Source organism: Pelophylax lessonae (genome assembly GCF_965119305.1).
Source record: "Pelophylax lessonae genome assembly, chromosome: 3".
In the NCBI taxonomy this organism is placed as follows: Eukaryota; Metazoa; Chordata; class Amphibia; order Anura; family Ranidae; genus Pelophylax; species Pelophylax lessonae.
Genome location: NC_138770.1, coordinates 511,999,123 through 512,021,668, shown reverse-complemented (window position 1 = coordinate 512,021,668; position 22,546 = coordinate 511,999,123). Strand labels below are relative to the sequence as shown.

Genomic DNA, 22,546 nt, shown 5'->3' with positions numbered 1-22,546 from the left:
TAGTGCAGTATTGTAATTTAAGGCAATTTATTTACCCTATTTAAGGGTTTTCAGCATAAAAATGACTTGTAGACATTACATTGGTGGCCAGCGGTGCGGGCTGCATGACCTCTCGGAACTAGCTTCCGGCTTGCGCTCCAACCAACGTAACCCACGCTATGCATTCCAAGCTGATGCGTTTAGTCACTTCCGGTGACGTCTTCAGAGCTCTTGGACCTGCCTGGTGTGTTCCGTGTTCTTCATGATGCTTTCTGCGCTTTAAACGGACCTCTGAGACTATCACAGTGCAGGTGCATTTATATGGAGACTTGATTACACACAGGCAGATTCTATTTATCATCATTAGTCATTTAGGTTAACATTGGATCATTCAGAGATCCTCACTGAACTTCTGGAGAGAGTTTGCTTCACTGAAAGTAAAGGGCCTGATTAGTTTTGAAAGCCCAATTTTTCAGTTTTTTATTTGTTAACAAAGTTTGAAATATCCAATAAATTTCGTTCCACTTCATGATTGTGTCCCACTTGTTGTTGATTCTTCACAAAAAATTGCAGTTTTATATCTTTATGTTTGAAGCCGGAAATGTGGCAAAAGGTCGCAAAGTTCAAGGGGGCCGAATACTTTCGCTAGGCACTGTACATCCAGCAAATGAGCAGAAGGTAAACCTGTACGCTCTGGTCCCACTGTACCGCTCTCACCATCCGTCGCTCTTGAACAGCTGATCTATGGCTCCCGGGTGGCATGTACGGCGTCCAGGCATCCTGTTACATTTTATATGAAGGAAAAATTAGCGTAATTTCTGTGGGTTTATCAATATTCTACCTATCATTGTAATAAAATGCTGGACCCCTTAATTGAATTGTTTCTGAGCGCTGGGTGAGTGGGTAGAAGCGTTAATAATGCTTTTATATCACTCCTTTCTAGAAGGTAAGTATAACATGTTTGTTATTTTAAAATAAATAAAAAATTACTTTACAATCACTTTAAGCTCTAAAGTCCACCTGATCTCACCTGAACTCCGTCTGTTTTTTCTTTCTATATAATAACTGCTACTTTTAGCAGTCTGTGACTAGTATTTTTGCTCACCATTAGTAAATGCTAAACATTAGTAAAGCCTGACTCCTCATCACAGGAGCTGCTCAAAGAAGTAGAAGAACACCGAGAAGAGTTCATTGCACTGCAAAAAAGGAGCAGTGCTGTTCAGCATGACTCTCAAGGAGAGATAGATGGTGGGAAATTGAAGCAGCGCTTTGAAGAGATTGAAGAGCAGTTTGCCATGTATCTAGGAGTACAAAATTCCACCCTGGTGAGTATCATCAGGCATTAGTATTCTTAGCTCTGTTCCTGTACATTCATTGCCTATCATCTAGTAAGATAGTGACGGCATTGGAGATTATTTTACGTTTACCAAATAAACTGTGTTACTTTTAGTACATATATCCACATACACAAAATATAAATATTGGAGTAAAAGCCAAAGCAAACCTCACCAGTTAATAGTGTAAGATTTAAAGGCTAAATGAATAAGGAATGTAAAGGTCATGTTTAAGTTTAAGGTTGTCAGACCAGTAAAAGATTATATTTGATTAGTTGCAGTGTGATAATGCATTTTGCTTTACTGTAAGAAATGCTTTTTAAAGAATATCATGTCTGCAAACATCCTCACACTATATACAGTACCTGCTGACATCTACTGTAATGATATTCTTTCTGTACATACAGTATGTGTTCACAATACATGCCTGTTGTTGGTTGTAGTTGCTTTTAAATTGTTCCCTTTGCCTATAAAAAAAAAAAAAAGAAAAAAAGATGTCTTTAGTCTTACAAAAATTACAAAAGTAGGTAAATAGCTTTTGAGTAAAAATGTATTTTATTTAATATACAGTATATATGTGTGTTTATATACAGTGTGTGTATGTATATATATATATATACAACTTTTTATTATGAAACTACATTTATGTAAAAAGGATACAGAGCTGGATCGGACCCCTCTGAGTTACAACGTTTGATGTGGTCATTTGAATACTAGGTTTTTCAGAAACCCTTTTATACGTGGTCTGAAGTAACCTAACTTTCATAACTAAATCATTGCCAATTCATTTTTAAAACTATACGTTTCTTTAGGCAAAGTCTCACTGTTTGTTAATTTAATTTAAATATATTTAGCTCCATTCGTATTGTATTCTCTGTTCAGCTGCAGTCTCATTTTACTGTGAATCACAGCTAAAATGGTAACTTGTATCTCTATAGGATGACACTGAACCTCGCCTGGATGTCAGCGATACCTCTACAGGATTCATGCCTTTATTTCTTCCCTCTGATTACTTAGTTGAGATAAACAAAGTCCTGCTTTCCATAGCAGATACTGAGCTTTTGCTTAATGCACCTGAGCTGAGCAGTGGAGACTATGAGAATTTCAATGTGCAGGAAGAATTACTGAAGGTAATAATCATCATTCAACTTGGTCAGAAAAAGATGGGTTTGTGTATTCATTGCTTATTGCATGTGGTAACAATAGCTTTGGTTTCAAAACGCCATGTTTAAAGTGTAAATGTACCTGAACCTTTTCTTGACTTTTGGTCATTATTCTGTGAGTTAGGGCCTGTTCACAGCATTTGCTTTGGGCTGCGCCAACACAAAGACAATGCAATTTTCCTTATTTGACATGAAGTCAAATCAAACCATTGCGTTGTTGTGGTGTGTCGAGAAATAGAGTACTGCACAAGAGCCAGTGCATCACAATACTGCCACAGTGAATAGAATTGAAATAAAAGGGGGTGTAGCCTGATGGCGGACTCAGGAGCACCCTAGTCTCTGAGCTCCTTGCTTCCTCTTCCCATCCTGCACTCCATCATGCACAGTTTGCCCTTTCACAGACCTGATTCGTCCTCCTCAAGACCCCAGGATCATACTGCCAGCTTACTATGGTGAAGATTGGCCCCCATAAAGCCACAAAATTGTCCGGTGCGATGGACCAGTTCCTCAGCCAAAATGGCGCCGGCGACCTCCGTCCCTCCTCAGTCAGCACGGCCTCTCTGCCTACACCTAACTCACAGGAGGACTTCTTCTCCTCTACTGTCCCTGGTCTCCCTAATCACCCTCACTCGCCTGCCTGTGAGGAGGACGCCTTTCTGCACCCGGATGGACAAGGTGAGTCTGCTGCTGAACCCACGCTGGGTCAGATTATGTCAGCCATTCAGGATTGCAAGGCCTCACTTACTGCCCGGATTGAAACTATCCATATAGACTTTTCCTTACTGAAAAATTATGTTTAGAATATGAGGGAGCGGGTAGGGGCCACTGAGGAATGTATTAGCACTATGGTGGACACTGTGGCTCCACTGTCCATTACTGTGCGGGAAACTTCCAGAGAACTCATCGGGCTGCGCGTCAAAATTGATGAACTTGAAAACAGGTCCCGCCGCAATAACCTGCACTTTGTGGGGTTCCCTGAGCGATCTGAGGGGTCCACACCTGAGCATCATTTTTTGTTATCCTGGCTGCAACATACCTTAGGCCCAGATGTCCTCCCTGCTTCTTTTGCCATTGAGCGGGCCACCGTACTCCTCCTCGCCCTCCTCCAGCAGGTGCACCTCCACGCTCCATGATTGCACATATTCTTAACTTTCAGGACAAAGTGGCTATACGCCTGCAGGGTTAACTACAATTTAATGGTCAGACTATCTGTATCTTTCCTGACTTTTCGGTGGATGTCCAAAAGCAGAGGGCCTCCTTCGCATCAGTCAAAGCTAGACTTCGCGATCAAGAGATCCCCTACTCCATGTTGTTTCCGGCCAAGCTCAAGGTTACTCATGCCCACAAAACCATCTTTCTCTTACGTCCTCCGACAGTCGCCGCCTCTTCATATTCGTCACAAATGGGGTATTAGACTTTGCTCCGAAGGAGTAGCTAGGCAACAGAATATGTTAACATTAAAGCTTTTAACATATCCCACCCTCAAGGGGTGGTCCCCTCAGTCAATACCCTCCTACTTCCTGCAACCATATCTCAGTTTCAATGTCTAGCTTGTCAGGAGTGGCTGGCTCTCTCTGTGCTGGGGCTTTGTGCCCCAGACTCTTTCTTCTTTTTTGATTTTTTGTTTGAGTTTTCTCTCTACCTTTTACTTAGCTGTTCTTTTTGTCAGCATTAGTTAGTTCTTCTGATGAAGAGGATCATGCGGGCTGGGTCTCGGGCTGATCCCCCTGGTCGCAGGTCGTGGGTCAGTGGCTTCCCAGCCTGCCATCGAGCGTTCAGCCAGGTAACGCTCCTGGCACAGTGAACGACCCATCCCTGTTCGGTGCAGGGATGATTGGTGAGGTGGCTACCTCACTGGACGCTGTGCGGTTTCTTAACCCCCATTTTGTGCGTCTTGTATGCGACTCTCCCTGCCTCATGTGCAGTGGCTTGTTCGCCTGTGCGGGTTCCCCACGCCATTGTGAGGTAAGTGTATCTATGTGGGGACCTGTCTGTCTGGGGGGGTGTCAGTCTGGGACTGTGTAACCTGCCTCTGTTCTCACTGTTTGTCTCCCTATCACTCGGCTGCATGCTGTGGGCTGCAAGGGGGGGGGGAGCTGTGTGACACTATGTGTGTCAGCTTTGTCAGTGTGAGAAGCTGTGTGCTGTGGGGCATGTTTTGTGGCATGTTTGGGCACTTTACAGCGATCGCTGCGGCGATCTACCATGTTTTTTATATATGGATAAAATGTGTGCATTACTGTACTGTGGAGCGGCGGTTTCGGCGCCAAACAGCGCCATTTTGCCTACACTCGCTCCGGCCGCATGTTCTACATGCATGGCGGCCATTTTCTTGTAGCCTCCCATAGGCTTTAATAGAGCGCCCTGGTCTCATCACTTCCTCTTCTCCTGGGTACACCCATCGAGGCAGCAGCAGCGGCGAGGGTCTCCTCAGGTTATATCCTTCTTATCCATTGCCTGTGTCAGTTTTATTGTCCCTGTGGGGGTCTCATTGTGCTTGTGTGTGGTGCGGTGGGCTGCGCTCGCCACGCTTGTTAAAGGGGCAGTTAACCCTTTGTTGTCCGGCATTTGATATTGGGGCAATGGATTCTCAGGAGGGCAAATTTCCTGCCGCCTTGGTGGAAAGCCAGGGGACCGCTGTTTCCCCCCCAGGGGGGGATTTAGCCACTATTGGGGCTGGCCTTGCTGCTCAGGTGCAGATGCTGGTGGCTGCTCAATCTACTAAGAGACCCAGAGTTTCTCTTTCCTCTGATTCTGAGGGTGAAGGTGATGGGGCTGTTATGGCGGGGGTCTCCTTATCGGGGTCCCGCTCCTCCCTGGATCTAGTGAAGTCCGAGGTGGAGGCTGCAGTTGAAGGGGTTGATAATTCTCCCCCTGGCTCGCCTGAAGAGCTTGAAATCATGGATGAATTGATTGCTTCCATAAAACAAACGCTGTGTTTGCAGGATGAAGTGTGTCCCCCCGCTGCCTTGGCGGCTTATGGGACGCAGAGAAAACGCAGGACGCCGCAGGTTTTTCCCTGCAATGATGATTTTCAGCGCGCTGTTAAGGAACAATGGCGCAATCTACGCAAACCTTTTTCTGTGCCAAGTAGGTTCAAGCTGCGTTATCCTTTCTCGCCTTCCACTGATGAACGGTGGTGTGTGCCACCCCTGGTGGATCACGCAATTGCGGTTTTAAACAAATCCACTGCGATTCCTGCAGAGGATTCCCCAGTGTTCCGTGATGCCACGGATAGGAGATTGGAGTCTCTTGCCCGTCATACTTACTCTGTTACGGGTTCTATGCTTAAGGCTCTGTTTGCCTCTCTCATGGCGGCCCAGGCTGTCGGAAGTTGGACGCAGATGCTTAGGCGCGTCCTAGTGGCCGATTCGGCCTCGCCGGCGACCCTGGATATGGTGGATCAAATCCACCAGGGTGTCATGTATCTGTGTGATGCGGACTTGGACTTAGTCCCGTTGGCTGCACGTGTGCACAGCGTGGCGGTGTTGTCTCGCCGCCTGGTTTGGTTGAAATGTTGGTCGGTGGACCAATCTTCACGTAAGACCTTAGCCAATCTGCCTTATGATGGGTCTCGCCTTTTTGGGGAGTCCTTGGATGTGTTGATTAAGGGGATCAACGGAGGTAAGAGCACTCTCTTGCCCCATTTCCCCAAGGCTAAGGGGGCTTCTGGGAAGAAGCATGCTAATTTTCGGCCCCCTCAGGGGTCCTTTCGTGCCTTTCGGTCGCACTACAAGGGCAAACCGTTCAAAGGTCAAGGCTCTCAAAAGAAGCCCTGGTCTGGGAAACAGAAGTCCGGTCAGTCCGGATCCGCAGCCCATAACAGTGCGGCCTGAAGGGGCGCCCTCACCCAGTTTTGGGGTGGGGGGACGCTTGCTCGGTTTTCTTCAACCCTGGTTGGCCCGCGTGCGGGACAGATGGGTTCAGGAGATCGTTCGATCTGGTTACAAGATCGAGTTTCTCTCTCGGCCGGAGAGCAGATTTTTTCCCTCAAATCTTCAACTGTCTCCAGAGCGTTTACGGGACCTGCACCTGGCGGTGCGGGACCTGAGGGCTCAGGGAGTGGTGGTTCCGGTGCCTCATCGGGACAGATTTCGGGGGTTTTATTCCAATCTGTTCACCGTGCCCAGAAAGGAGGGCAAGGTTCGTCCAATTCTGGACTTGAAGGCTCTGAACCGCTCTGTGCGGGTTCGCAAGTTCCGCATGGAATCCCTGCGGTTGGTGGTGGCTGCCCTGGTTCCGGGGGAATTCATGGCCTCCATCGATTTGAAGGATGCGTATCGTCACATCCCCATTTTCGAGGGTCACCAGAGGTACCTTCGATTCGCCATTGCGGAGGATCACTACCAGTTCGTGGCGTTGCCTTTTGGTCTCGCCTCGGCTCCGCGGGTTTTCACCAAGGTGCTTGCACCGGTTCTGGCGTTATTGAGAGCCCAGGGCATTTCTGTCCTGGGGTATCTGGACGACATTCTGGTTCGGTCTGCGACCAGCCAGGGTCTGGAGAAGGACCTGTCTGTCACGATGCAAACTCTGCAGGAGTTTGGTTGGACGATAAATTTTCCAAAGTCGACACTGAGTCCGTCGGTTCGTCTTCCCTACCTGGGAATGATCCTAGACTCGGTGCAGGCGAAGGTCTTCCTGCCGGAAGACAAACTCAGAACTCTTCAGGAGAAAGTCAGGTCCCTCCGGGACGTTCCGCACTCGTCTCTGCGGACGTGCATGAGATGTCTGGGATTGATGGTCTCGGCCTTCGAGGCGATTCCCTTCGCCCAGTTTCACACGCGGGGTCTCCAAGCGGAGATCCTGTCCATGTGGGACGGGCGACCTCAATCTCTGGATCTTCAAATCTCGTTTGTCATCGCACCAGAAGAGACCTTCTGTGGTGGCTCCAGTCCCCGATGGTGTCCGGGGGCAAGTCGTTTCGTCCTATCTCGTGGACGGTAATCACCACGGATGCCAGCCTGTCGGGCTGGGGTGGTGTTCTGGGCGTTCTGTCCGCCCAGGGAACTTGGTCGGAGGGGGAGTCCTCCCTTCCGATCAACATTCTGGAATTGCTAAATCTCTGTCTTCATCGCTGGACGGACCGGCTGCAGGGCTGCCCGGTTCGGGTGCAGACGGACAATGCCACGGCGGTGGCCTACATCAACCACCAAGGGGGCACCAGGAGTGCCCGAGCGGCTCGAGAAGTGGCCGACATTCTGTCTTGGGCCGAGACTCATGTCCCGGCGATAACGGCGGTGCACATTCCGGGGGTGGAGAACTGGCAGGCGGACTATCTGAGTCGCCAGACCCTGGATCAGGGGGAATGGTCTCTCCACCCGGCTGTCTTCCAGATGTTGTGCGCGAAGTGGGGTCTTCCAGATGTGGACCTGTTCGCGTCTCGTCTCAACAACAAGGTGAGAAGGTTCGTGGCAAGGACGCGCGACCCTCGGGCAGACGCATCGGACGCGTTAGTGGCCCCGTGGCATCAGTACAAGCTGATGTACGCGTTTCCACCGATTCAGTTGCTGTCCAGGTTCCTTCGCAGGTTACACTCGGAACGCAGCACGGTGATTCTTGTGGCACCGGACTGGCCTCGCCGGTCCTGGTACGCAGACCTCGTGAATCTGGCGGTCGACGCCCTGTGGCGTCTGCCTCTTCGAGACGATCTACTGTCTCAAGGGCCGATATACCATCCTGCTTTACAGTCGCTGGCTTTGACGGCCTGGCTGTTGAGACCGAGGTCCTGAAGGAGAAGGGTCTCTCCCCAGAGGTCGTTCATACCTTGATCAACGCGAGGAAGTCTTCCTCGGGGAAGGTTTACTACCGTACTTGGAAGGCCTATTTTGCCTGGTGTGAGTCCAGGGGGTTTTCACCCCGCACGTACTCGGTTTCCCGAGTGCTGTCCTTCCTTCAAACAGGTGTCGATCAGCATTTGGCGCTGGCTACGATAAAGGGTCAGGTGTCTGCGCTGGCCATTCTGTTTCAACGTCCCGTGGCTTCCAACTCCTTGGTTGGCACTTTTGTTCAGGGAGTGCGGCATCTGGTTCCTCCTAGGAGGGATCCTCTGCCCCCTTGGGACTTGAATCTCGTTCTATCTGTGTTACAACGTGCTCCTTTTGAACAGATCAGGGAGATCTCGTTGTGTATGTTGTCCAAAAAGGTCGCCTTTTTGGTTGCGATCACTTCGGCTCGCAGAGTGTCGGAGCTGGCGGCTTTGTCCTGCAAGTCTCCGTATCTGGTTGTTCATTTGGATAAGGTGGTCTTGCGACCTAATCCTTCTTTTCTTCCGAAGCGAGTTTCGGAATTCCATCTTAATGAGGATATTGTCCTGCCTTCGCTGTGAGCGAAGCCTAAACATCCAAAGGAGGTGAGACTACATTCTTTGGATGTTGTTCGGGCGATAAGGGTTTACCTTAAATCGACTGAGTCTGTTCGAAAGACGGACTCCTTGTTTGTTCTTCCAGAGGGTCCTCGGAAGGGCATGGCGGCGTCGGCCTCTACCATCGCCAAATGGATCAGGCAGACCATTGAACAGGCGTATGCCTTGCAGGGGAAGGTTCCCCCTGTGCCTGTGAAGGCGCACTCTACTAGATCTCTGAGTACGTCTTGGGCCTGTCGTCATGGGGCTTCTGTAGCCCAGGTGTGTAAGGCGGCGACCTGGTCGACCGTACACACTTTCACAAAATTCTACAAAGTAGATGTTCAGGCATCGGCGGATGCTTCTTTTGGCCGCAAGGTTCTTAGTGCGGAAATTCCCTAGGGTCCCTTGTTGGGGACCTCTGGCTGTTGGGATAAGTTTTTTATCCCCTGGTTCTTTGTCTTTTCCTGGGTTGTTGCTCCTGTTGAGCAATTATTTTTCCTGTAGCCCAGCTGGTTTCCTTCCTTTGGTAAGGTTCCTTTCTTTGATGCGGAGACTGCGTTGCCTTTCGGCGCGGATGCGTTTCCCACCCCTCATGTTTGCACTGCTTTGGGACGTCCCCATATGTGACGAATATGAAGAGGCGGCGACTGTCGGAGGACGTAAGAGAAAACTGAATTTTTGTAAAATCTTACCTGTAAAATTCCTTTCTCTGAGTCCTCCGACAGTCGCCGCCCCCGCCCCTCTTTTGGGGTTTGGTTGTATACTCTACTGCTATTCCACTGAAACTGAGATATGGTTGCAGGAAGTAGGAGGGTATTGACTGAGGGGACCACCCCTTGAGGGTGGGATATGTTAAAAGCTTTAATGTTAACATATTCTGTTGCCTAGCTACTCCTTCGGAGCAAAGTCTAATACCCCATATGTGACGAATATGAAGAAGCGGCGACTGTCGGAGGACTCAGAGAAAGGAATTTTACAGGTAAGATTTTACAAAAATTCAGTTTTTTTACTTCCCCGGAGAGAAGCATCTACCTGGCTGCATGACACCTTTGGTGGCTCTCAATGTGCCAGAGATCGCTGATCGCGGTGTCTCCTTTCATATATATAATTTCTGAGTTGCCCTCCGGCCCTTCCCGTCTCCATGGTAACTTACCAGGCCCCCTCTGGAGGGCCCTGGTTCCAAACTGTCCTACCTGCATTGTTTGACACCCTTCTTGAGTGGGTGCCGGTGACTTCCATCCTATTTTGCTACTGTGTTGTCTCCTACTGTTTCCTGGGTACCCTGTTGGTCCTCTATGAAGGCATAACTGCTCCCCTACATTAGAAGAGGAATGCTGAAGATGTGTGTTCTTTATTCCATTCCCCCTTTTGCTACATTTTTTTCTACCCTCCCCTTTTTTTTTTGCCCCTTACCTTGGGTTGATGTTCGCATCATAAGGCTACTGACTGTTGTTACTTTTTTCTTGTTTTTTGGGATCCTAGGCTCTCTATGGTTGGGATGGAAGAGCGGGGTGGGGGGGGGGGGGGTGTTTGGATGTTTTTTGCCTTTGTTTTGCCTTGTTCTGGTGTTTTTGCTCCCTTTTTGTTTGCTGGTGCTCCTCCTGTGTCATCCCCGTTGCGGTACTATTTTTGCATCCCCTGTGCAGTGTCCGTGGCCTCACGGCTGTCGGGCACCTGTGTTCATACAAAGGTCAATATCAATATGTCTAATCACTTGAAAGTTATATCTTGGAATGTCAGGGGTTTGAACTCTCCTCGCAAGTGGTCCCTGGTATTCTCCTTCCTCAAACAGTATAGACCCCATATTATATGTCTTCAAGAAACCCATCTTATGGCCCCTAAACATTTAGCCTTGAAAAGGGCCTTGATTGCCTGTTCTTACCATGCCTTCAATACTTCCTACTCTAGGGGGGTCTCGGTCCTCATTGCTTGGTCTCTCCCGGCGGAGGTGCTTGGCATACGAACGGACCCGGAGGGCAGATTCGTCCTTGCAAGTTGGACGTGCTGTCCTTAATTTGATTAACCTATGCATTCCTCCTCTGTTCTTAGCTGAAGTTCTTAATAGAGTTATCTCCTATGTGCTTGATTTCCCGATGGGCCCTGTCCTTTATGTGGGTGACTTTAATGCAGTGGTTGACCCTGCCATGGACCGCTTGCGGGGATAAGGTCGTATTTTCCAGTCCTTTTTGGACTGGATTCAGGTATATGATCTGTTTGATGTGTGGCGCTGGAAGCACCCTGATGAGAGACAATATACATGTCATTCGGATTCTTTTAAAAAATCTCGTATAAATATGGTTTTTGCCCCCCCCCAATACACTTCCGCTCATTACTGGGTCATCCATCCTTCCCCGAGGGGTTTCGGACCATGCCCCACTGCTGATGGAACTGTCTATGCTCCCGGCTTCAGGCCCCCAGCTGTGGCCCCTTAATGCCCATTGGTTAACTGACCCTATGGTCCTCGGTGCTTGTACTAAAGGTGTCTCGGAGTATTGGGCTACGAACCTGCTCACTGCAGATTCCCTTACAGTTTGGGAGGCGTTCAAACCCTCTGCCCGTGATACCTTTATGTCTATTACGGGAATCCTCCGCAAGAATAATAAGATTCGTACAGAGGAGCTTGAAACGGCCTTGCTTCAGGCTGAGGCTGTTTATACTGCTCAACCTTCTCCGCATACGCACACTCAATGGTTTCAAGCCCGTAGGAGTTTTGAACTTCGCCTGTTGCATCTTACCCAGAAACGTATGCCTTATACCTCCCAAAAAATTTTTGAGCATGGAAACAAGGCAGGGCGTCTACTGACCTACCTGGCTCGCCCGGAGTACTCTCCCACCTCTGTCCCGAGAATCCGTCTTTCTCCGACCAAGGTGGTAGACACTCCTCAGGCTATTATGGACGCCTTTGTCTCCTTTTTTTACTGACCTATATACGTCTACTGCCCACTACGATGATGCCTCTCTATCTGAATATCTGACTGATTTTACTCTCCCTTCCCTAACTGGACAGTGAGGAGCTTGACGCCCCTCTCAGAGTAGAAGAAATAGAATTTGCTATTGGACAGATGCCCCAACACAAAACCCCTGGCCTTGACGGGTTTCCCCCTGAGTGGTATCATTCCTTTAAACACCTCCTCAGCCCCCATCTGCTATGCACCTTTGAGGCAGCTCTAGAGGCGGGAGTACTCCCCCATCTATGCGGGAGGCCCTGATTATTCTCTTCATTAAACCCCGTAAGGATCCCCTGGAATGTGTCTCCTATAGGCCCATATCCTTGATTAATATAGATGTGAAAATACTTGCCAAAGTGCTTGCCAACCGCTTAAATAAGATCATCCCTTCTTTGGTACAGGAAGACCAGGGCGGTTTTATCCCAGGCCGCTCTACCCGCATGAATATCCGTAGATTGTTCCCGAAACTTCTGTATGTTTTGACTAACGCTCCCTGTAAAGTCCCTAAATCCCTGTTCAGACGGATCGACTCACTCATGTTATCATTTCTGTGGCATAAAAAGTCCCCTAGGATAGCATTGGAAACTTTAAAGTTGCCAACGCAACTGGCCGGCCTAGCCTTCCCTAATTTCTATTGCTATTACCTGGCGTCTCAATTGGCCGTGGTTCATGATTGGTTGCATCCTTCCTCACATAACGCCTGTACTACTACTGAGGTGGCCATTGTCACCTCGCTTGAATCCCTTCATAGTATTGTCTATCGCAGACAGGTCCCGCCGGGCCGAGGCACCCTCATGCTCCAGACTACCTTATCCCTTTTTAAACTGGTGGTCCAGCGCTTCTCCACCGATGCCTGAACCTCCTCCCCTAATAGTCCACTTTGGTGCAACCCTGAACTCCCTGAACTGCTGTCCTTCCCATACTCCCAGTTTTGGATAGACAAGGGTGTTAAATATCTCAATCACTTGTATACTGCCCAGGGGTTTAAATCTTTCCGGCAGCTCCGGGGAGAATTCAGGCTCCCTTCTTCATCCTGGTTCTATTATCTCCAAGTCAGACATGACCTGCAGGCTCAATTTACCTCTCTTCGGACTCCTTTAAGTATGTCTGCCTTGGAGAAATTACGTAGGTATCCTGGCACTACTAAACTGATTTCCCAATACTACTCCTTTCTGATGACAGATTCCAATCCTAGATTTGCAAAGGCAGAGGCACGTAGGGTGGCTATGGGCATTGACTTTAGTGAGGACGACTGGACTGAGTTTTCTACTACTTACCCTAAGTCCGTTCTGGCCTCCACTGATCGTCTGATTCAGCTCAAGGTGTTTCATCAGAGTCATTTTACTCCTAGCCGACTACATAGGTTGGGCTTGCGTCCCACTCCTGGTTGTTTTCGGGGCTGTGGGATGCCGGCCGATTTCTTCACTGTTTTTGGTCCTGTCCAGTAGTTTCTAAATTTTGGTCTGATGTTGACTCCTTCATATTCACGGTTCTTGGTATGTCTAATATCCTTCATCCGAAAAACTGCTTGTTGGGCGTGTTTGGGGACCTTTCGGTTGCCAGACGCATCAAGCGTCTGCTCCGCATCCTGTATTTTTATGCTAGGAAGGCGATACTCCTGAGTTGGAAGGGTCAATAGGGCCCACTGTTGCCACCTGGCTTCAATTAATTAATGGCTGTCTTCCCCTTTATAAACTTACTTTTGAACTAAGAGGTCGCCCACATTTATTTGAAAAAATATGGCATGGCTGGATTTCCAGTCCCCTTACTTTACCTCCTCCGAACTTGGTGGAACAGGGTTCTGTCTCTGCTACTCCATAATGGAGCGATGATGACATTCCATGTACTGTATATGTCTCTGTTGAATTTGACCTAGGATTGTTCCTTTGGTTATACTGTGTTGCTGTTCTCTCTCCTATGCCAGATGTGTCAGGGGGGGGTGACCAGGAGCACCAGCGTTAATGGCCGTGTTTAGTCAATTTGACTTGCCTTCTTTTGTTGTTGTTCTTTTGTATTGTTTGGTTTCTCTGTATGTTCTTGTTTGCATACTTAATAAAAATATCTTTAAAAAAAAATTGAAATAAAAGTAATTTGTAAAATTTCATTAAAGTTCTAAAAAAAAAAAGTTAGTGCGATGTGAACAAATTGGCGCATTAGCAGTTTTGCTTAAAGTGTGCACGTGACTGAGATCTATGTGTTCAGGGCAGCAGCTGGTGTGAATGAGCCCTTAGTTGTATAGTTGCATGACTGTCTTTAATTTTTTTAAACATGCATGGGATTTGTTGCTAGCAACTCCAAGCAAATGGTAACATAAAGTGATTTCCTAGTATGCTGGAAAATCTCTTGTGATTCATCTTTATTAGTTCTATTTTCCATGACAGAAAGTATCAGCTCACATAACACATTAACTGCATGTCATTTTCAACCTATTTACGACCTACAGCCGCAACGGTTCTGAGCAAGCAGCATCTTTAAAAAGACCCCAACCTTGCCAGCCCTTGACCATGCTAACGAAGCATAGAACGAACATTGGAATCATGCTGTTATACAGAGCAAGCAATCGCAGTTCATCTTATAGCAGCTTAGCTGAATTAATAAAATATATTTGACTGGATAGTCTGGGTTACTGAACAATATTAGTTGTATAAATAAAACTCTGTGCATTAAACAATATATTTGGTATTTGAACTGTTAGAATGTGATAAAAATCATCTAATCTAGTTTTAATAAGCCAGTTTAAATGCCCAAATGCACGCACCTCTAATTAGGCTGTCACAAGATTTTACATTTTGATTTTCAATAAATTCACTTGGGGACTTCTTAGCAGTATGTTGTGACTCCAACCAACTTAAACTGAAACTAATAGTACTTTGGGCCTCTAATAATGCAAGATATATGTAAAGCACCAAATGGTGCCATTTGTGTTAGCTGTAAAAGCTCAAATATGAAGTATTAGATTGCAGTTGCATGTTCTAAGTTTCATTCTTTTTTTATCCTCACAGATATATGTGCAAAAAAGAAAACTTAGATGAATCAATATGACTTAACTTGTAACAAAATGATCATGCTGTTAGTGGTTATAAAGGCAAATGAAGCCTAGTAATCAGCACTTTATGCCTATGGGTACATTTTCCTGGTTTATAAAAAAAAAAAAAAAAAAAAAAAAAAAAAAAGATTATTCTATTATTCTGCCCTAGCATCTGTCTGCTTTCCTAAAGAAGTACCTAGTCTGATTGGTTGTTCAGTGAAGAAATAGTAAGCATCTTGAAATTCTGCTCATAGTATACATGTCAAGAATCTTGACATACGTATATATTCCTGTCTTGTAGGACATAAAAGATTCCTTGGATAAGCTTGGAGAGCAAATAGCAGCTATTCATGAAAAACAGCCAGATGTAATTTTGGAAGCATCGGGACCTGAAGCCATACAAATAGGAGATTCTCTCACTCAGGTGAATGCAGAGTGGGATAGAATCAATAGATTGTACAGCGATCGCAAGAGGTAAGATGAATAGTAACAAAAAATACTATACACCCAAAATATGATTGACTTTATTTAATATATGGCAACATATGATACTGGTGTGTCTGGTTGACAGAAAATACCACTTCGTAAAGAGTCAAATTATTGTACTGTTTCGCATTTTAAAGTGCCCCTGTCAAAAGTACTCCTGTCAGAAAGGTTAAAATTACAATGGCAGTACTGTACTCTATGAAGAAAGCAGCTAATTACACTTACCACCTACCGGCAGCCTGTTTGCTGAACCTTTGCCCTGTAGCAGAGCTTCAGGAGTCAGTCCTATACTACTCTGGATGTGTGGCATAGCATATCCCCAGCTGGCTTCTGTGGCTCCTCCCATCAACCCCTACCTCACCTACTGTGTCCTGCTTTCTTCATATGTACTGCCTTTTCTTAACTCCTTGAAACAGTAACTTTGAGCATAACCAAGGTTATCAAATTACCTTTTTTCAATTTGCTGGCTTTATGGATTCCTAAGATATCCACTCTGTTTAATGTAAAATGTTCAAAAGGTTTCTTATTGCTATTTGTGAACCCCGTATATGTGTTTATGTTTGAGGTAAGCCAGGCAATTGGGAGAAAGGCCCCATTATTCTGGTGGTCAGTGGGAAAACTGCTCCCTTCCCCGGTGGTCAGTTGAAAAAATGCTCCCTGTACATACAGCTGAAAAAAAAAATGGTGTCTGTGATTATTTTTTTGACTTTCAGAAATTTCTCACAGCTCACGGAACCCCTAGCAACCTGTGGAGGAACCCCAGGATTCCACAGAACCCTAGATGAGAGCGCCTGTCCTAGATTGACATCTTTTCTTAAGCTCTGCTGTGAAGAGTCTATCAATTTTTTGCTAGCCTTTTAATTTTTTTCTCTTTGATTGTTTTTCAGTCAAGATTCCTTGATACAACTCTTCTGAGTCTGGTCTCCACAGGGGCACCTATCCAAACCGACCTCTACTCAGTCTAATTTTGGAGTGCTGTACCTGGGCCCCTCTGGACTGGACATGCAGGGTTAGCCTGAAAGTTACCCTCGGTCCCTGAATTCCGTGTTAGGTACTTTTCAGATCCTGTTCTGGTAACAAGTTAGTCACAGAGCACTTTCCAGATCCATTATGGCGCTTGCCCTAGCTCTGATGACTTGCTCTTTGTGTAAGCCAATCAGGCTGAGCAGCTGGAGCTACCTCTTTATTTACATCTCCAGTTTTACAGCTGAAAGGATTAGTGCTGAGGAACTGAGCATGGATGTCCTCTGCTGGGTGGAGTCTAGCACGCTTTCTCTTTCCAGCCATTCAGCTTCGAGGAAGCATTTCCCAGCTGCTGCTCCTGCTTCTAAATGCAAAGAGGAACACGGAATGCCGATCTCCAGTCTGTTCCTACTGCCCGTCTACAGTTACATTATCTCTGGTCATCTAACTCTCATAGACTTCCAGCTATCTGGGTTTGATAAGTACCTGAAGTCTTGCCTCATGCCCTGAGCTTATGTGCATTACTGTCAAAAGTGTGCAACATGTATCTAGACCCAGAGGGAACAATTCCACTGTAACAGGTGATCCCAGCTAACACTTTCTCAATGGTTCCAAGGATGTTTACTCCATCCAAGGCACTGACATCCAAAATCTAGGATCTTGTTTCTATAGGATTTTAGGGTCCACCTCATCTGAGTCCTCCTTCGCTCTGCTGGGTTAGGCTAATTTCTATTGCTATTACCTGGCGTCTCAATTGGCTGTGGTTCATTATTGGTTGCATCCTTCCTCACATAACGCCTGTACTACTACTGAGGTGGCCATTGTCACCTCGCTTGAATCCCTTCATAGTATTGTCTATTGCAGACAGGTCCTGCCGGGCCGAGGCACCCTCATGCTCCAGACTACCTTATCCCTTTTTAAACTGGTGGTCCAGCGCTTCTCCACCGATGCCTGAACCTCCTCCCCTTATAGTCCACTTTGGTGCAACCCTGAACTCCCTGAACTGCTGTCCTTCCCATACTCCCTGTTTTGGATAGACAAGGGTGTTAAATATCTCAATCACTTGTATACTGCCCAGGGGTTTAAATCTTTCCGGCAGCTCCAGGGAGAATTCAGGCTCCCTTCTTCATCCTGGTTCTATTATCTCCAAGTCAGACATGACTTGCAGGCTCAATTTACCTCTCTTTGGACTCCTTTAAGTATGTCTGCCTTGGAGAAATTACGTAGGTATCCTGGCACTACTAAACTGATTTCCCAATACTACTCCTTTCTGATGACAGATTCCAATCCTAGATTTGCAAAGGCAGAGGCACGTAGGGTGGCTATGGGCATTGACTTTAGTGAGGACGACTGGACTGAGTTTTCTACTACTTACCCTAAGTCCGTTCTGGCCTCCACTGATCGTCTGATTCAGCTCAAGGTGTTTCATCAGAGTCATTTTACTCCTAGCCGACTACATAGGTTGGGCTTGCGTCCCACTCCTGGTTGTTTTCGGGGCTGTGGGATGCCGGCCGATTTCTTCACTGTTTTTGGTCCTGTCCAGTAGTTTCTAAATTTTGGTCTGATGTTGACTCCTTCATATTCACGGTTCTTGGTATGTCTAATATCCTTCATCCGAAAAACTGCTTGTTGGGCATGTTTGGGGACCTTTCGGTTGCCGGACGCATCAAGCGTCTGCTCCGCATCCTGTATTTTTATGCTAGGAAGGCGATACTCCTGAGTTGGAAGGGTCAATAGGGCCCACTGTTGCCACCTGGCTTCAATTAATTAATGGCTGTCTTCCCCTTTATAAACTTACTTTTGAACTAAGAGGTCGCCCACATTTATTTGAAAAAATATGGCATGGCTGGATTTCATAGACTTCCAGCTATCTGGGTTTGATAAGTACCTGAAGTCTTGCCTCATGCCCTGAGCTTATGTGCATTACTGTCATAAGTGTGCAACATGTATCTAGACCCAGAGGGAACAATTCCACTGTAACAGGTGATCCCAGCTAACACTTTCTCAATGGTTCCAAGGATGTTTACTCCATCCAAGGCACTGACATCCAAAATCTAGGATCTTGTTTCTATAGGATTTTAGGGTCCACCTCATCTGAGTCCTCCTTCGCTCTGCTGGGTTAGGCTAACTCCCCGCCTCATTGCCAAGGGCCTTTACTGCAGTCACATAAGACTTTTTAGCCAGATTCACCTAGTGCCTACTACAGAGTCTGTACATGTGTCCCCCTACTTCCACTGCAGTTAATTTCTGATCTCCCTATGGTCTTAGTAAAGGTCTGTCAATCAGGCATAGTCATCATCTCTGGATTTCAGATGAGTTGAGATTTATGTCTTCTGCCATTACCCAAAAAATTGCAGAAGACTATTGATGTGGTATGTACTACCCTTCACTTGGAGAATCATCCTGCCGTCTCCAATATCAGGTCTTTTTTAGAGCTCCAATTCTTTGAGGTTTTCCTTCATTAGGTTTGGATGCAGGTCCTGGACTCCCCATGAACGCTTCTGTGATCATTTGGAAGCACATTTGTTAAGCAGCAGTATGTACTCCTTGCGGATCTGGCAGTGACCCACATTATCAGGAAAATGATTAGGCCAGTAGAGGGCTATCAAGACCCTTTACTGATAGGGGGTGTGAAAAAGATGTCTGGAGACCTATGTTTCAGGTGTGATGGCCTGCTGGAAGAATATAGGCTTGGATCTCCTATGGGCATGTTGTCCATACACATGAGTACACTGGTTAAGGGGCTTTATGCAGATGCTCTATCCAAGGAGCACATGAATCGCTTGGTAAATGAAGAATGACATTGCTTCGGTCCTCTACTTGACTTTATCACCAAGGAATCATTAAAGGGCAAAACCTTCACCTGCCTTAGCGCAAGAAGCCTGTGGAAAGATCGGCTGAGTCCCATGCCTCCTTTTTACCTATTTATGAAGTAAGTACAACTCCAGCTAATTGCACAATTAAAAGCTAAAATCCTGTTAACCCTTTGGAGAATGTTAACCCTCTCGGCATGAATATGTGCCCCCACTTTTTCAAATGAAGGTATGTTTGTTGACCTGTTTGGAGCTCTTGGGGAGATAACCCTTTATTCATCAGGTTTACAAAGTGGCCCTTTCTGTTTATAAATGTATCCTTCTGTTCAGCTTCCCACCCTGCACCGCACAGATTAGCAGACTTAAGTCTGCTCCCTTAAAGGAGAAGTACAGCCAAAGCTGGATCACAGGAACTGAGTTTGATTTGCACTCCTGTGACTCATTTGCAGCAGAGAGCGGGCTGAAATCTGCTCTCTGCTGACGTCACAGAGCTCGGGCGTCATCATGTCCATGTAGTCGGGATCCGCCCACATGTCTGGATCGACACCCAGGTCAGGTCAGCCTCTCAGGGAGCCCCTGAGAGCTGAGCTGGCCGCTCCTGCCCTCTACACAGCCCAATGCTCCATTGAGTGAGGAGGGGGCAGAACAGAGAGCTGCTGACTGAGGGTCAGCAGCTCTCTGGTCAGGGAGCTGTGAGAATCGAGTGATCAGCGATGTTTGATCGCTCGGTTCTGAGTGTTAGAGGTGCCTGGGGACAGATGCAGCATCGGACCGATCTTGCATCCACCTAGGTAAATATGAATAATAAAAAAAAAAAAAAACATACATTTCTTTTATGCTTTCCTGAAACCTGAAACTCTTACCCAGACCCTGTGCCAGTTAGGCTTCGTAAGTCCTGCCACATTCTGGCCATCGATCATTCCCGATAGTCTCCCTTGGGTTATGTAAAGCCATCAGTTAGTATCACACTTAGTATCTGAAGGATCCACCACCCCTTCCCTAGAGGGACCTGCACGATTAGTCAGGAGAAGTACTTGCTAAACTCTCTCCCACCAGGGCTCTGACTTATCCGTCTTATCTTTACACACCTATTGTTCTTCATTGCGTTGGCTCCATGGTCTGCCCTAGTGTCTTCTCATGACATCTTTACTGTGAGACACTCAGATGACCTTCTGTGGAGAAATCAGTCATCGTAGACCTTAGTGAACAACTCCTTCTTAATGGGACTACAGTCTCCAAGATTTGGCTTAATCTTGCTTCATCTGCAGACAGTTTTAACCAGTATAGTTGTTCAGATAAAATGTCCACAGAATGCTTACCCTTAAGCACCTCTCTTGGTCAGGGAGTTACCAATTCCTCAACTGTTGCAGGAGAGTAGGGCATTGAAGTCTTCCCTCTTCGAGACTCCCCCTTTTATCCTATTTCTTCTCAGACTACTTCAGGCTTCTGTCTACTGTTGTGGTTTTAGCTTCTGAGCTATCTTGCTTGTCTATCTGATGAGATTGTCCTTGGCCTGATAAACCTTCCATTCTGAGGCTGTTAAGCTCTCATTTTCTTACTTTTGGGAATATCCTGTAATTGGAGAGTTCTTGCTTCCTAGTATGCATTCTAAGATTCCACAACAGGTGGTTCCTCCTACATCCGATCTGTATTCCTCTGTGTTATTTTCGTAAAGAGATCCACTTGGTATCGTCTGCCTTCTCCTTTTATAGGATACTCTTATCTACCTTGTACTTTTTCTATTGACCAGTCCTGACTCGGAAGGATCGAGCTTTGGTTCTCTAAGAGGGTGCAGAAACCAACAATTACTCTTTGGAAGTTGTCTCAGAATCAATCATTGTCATGATTCTTCCTGTTCAGCCCTTGCTCTGATGAGGTGGTAGTTTGCTCTGGCAGTTGTTCCAGACATGCACCCCCTTCTTCTTTGGCCCTAGAGGGTTAGATGGGCCTAGAGCCTTCTGTAGCATAGGGAGACTCTGATCTTCCCTCTACAGGACATTGTTTTATGTTCCTGTGTCCTATTACAGTGCTTGAAGAGGTGTCCCTTCTCAGTGATGTTCATGCTGGTCTTGTCCTCTTCATACCAGGTGTGGGTTTGGCCTCATCTAGTGCCAGCTTTGGGCATTAGTCCTTTAGACAGCATTTGAGCTGCATGCAGTCCCTGATTCTTTAGGGTGCTTGGTCTGTTAGAGATTGTATCTTACACAGGGCTGTGGAATCCCCTTGTGACAGTGCTTTCACATGGAGTCACATACTCGTTCAGGTTTGAAAGTACAATTGAAGCTGTACTATTGCTTTGAAGAATGAAAATCCATCTATGAATGAGGGAGGCGGATCTTTCATTCATCCAAATGCCCTCCGTTCATAAAGCTATTTTCATTCATGTAAGCTGTAGTACAGCTTCTATGTATGGAGGAGCTGGGTGGAAAGGCTGGGCATAGTCGGCACTCTTGTTGATTGCCTGTCACAGGTCCAAGGTTGGTATTAACTCCTACCACACAGCACAAGGGACATTTCGGATTAAATGTAAGTAATGTCCCTTGTGCTGATTTAAAAAAAAAAAATGTGTCCAAACTTAGGATTTAAAGCAAGACACAGTTTTTCCTAGTGAACTGTAGAAAATACATAGCTTTTAAATATGTTGTTGACCTGTCTACTGTTTGTAAACCTTAGTAAACACGTGCAGTATTAAATATTTGTAATTTTTTTTCTCCAGTCGTTTTGACAGAGCGCTGGAAGAGTGGCGGCAGTTCCACTGTGACCTCAAAGATCTCACACAATGGACAACTGAAGCAGAGGCTTTGTTAGCCCAGGCTCAAACACCAGGAGGTGGTTTGGATTTAGAAAAAGCTCAGCTTCATCAACGGGTATGTGAACATTTAAGAAGTCTCTTATTTGCATAGTCCAGCAGAAGCAGACTTTATCTTTTGTTTCATGCTTTTCTGATAAAACTTTACTGTGAGCTATAGTAAAACCACAGTAAAACTACTTCACTATGAGTGGCTCATCCATTAGGCTGTTTAATTGTGTAGGTTAAATTTAGGGTAATTCCTACCAATATTGCAGAAGAAAGGATTTTATCAGTCAGAAATCTTTTACATTCGCATTACAACAAAAAGCAAACAGGTGTACATGGAAGCAGGAGTGGACATAGTGAGAGAATGATTTTACAAGGTAATCACATATACGGATTTATTGATTCCCCTTTAACTGGCCATCTACATGTATAGTTAGCCCACTTGCTGAGTGACTGATACGTTTTTTTTTATTGGGCAGTCTGAGCAGTCTGATGGGCATGCAGATAACAGGATCAATAAATAACTTTTTTTAGGCTCAGTTCCCAAAGTTTTAACACCAAGATAAGCATTTTAATTTTGCGACTGCATGTTTTAATCTTTTGGCTGTATCCTAACTGTAATTTTTGGAACATATGGACCCCTGTTTTAGCTTTGCAGATTCAGCCTGCTGCATAGTACTTCTAAGCATGAA

General features: G+C 46.3%; 1 protein-coding gene across 8 annotated transcripts in view; it reads left to right on the top strand.

Moving 5' to 3' along the window:
- Positions 1-22,546, top strand: part of UTRN (utrophin) — a gene marked incomplete at its 3' end in the record, with an annotated part of 1,040,500 nt that overhangs the window by 408,376 nt on the left and 609,578 nt on the right. For 7 of the 8 annotated variants that reach the window (XM_082249947.1, XM_082249941.1, XM_082249940.1 and 4 more), the window contains 4 exons: positions 1,131-1,304; positions 2,252-2,443; positions 15,097-15,269; positions 21,774-21,924. In XM_082249947.1, the coding sequence (XP_082106073.1) occupies positions 1,131-1,304; positions 2,252-2,443; positions 15,097-15,269; positions 21,774-21,924 (690 nt within the window). The remainder of the gene's footprint in view (positions 1-1,130; positions 1,305-2,251; positions 2,444-15,096; positions 15,270-21,773; positions 21,925-22,546) is intronic. The other variant, XM_082249943.1, reaches the window with a different exon arrangement.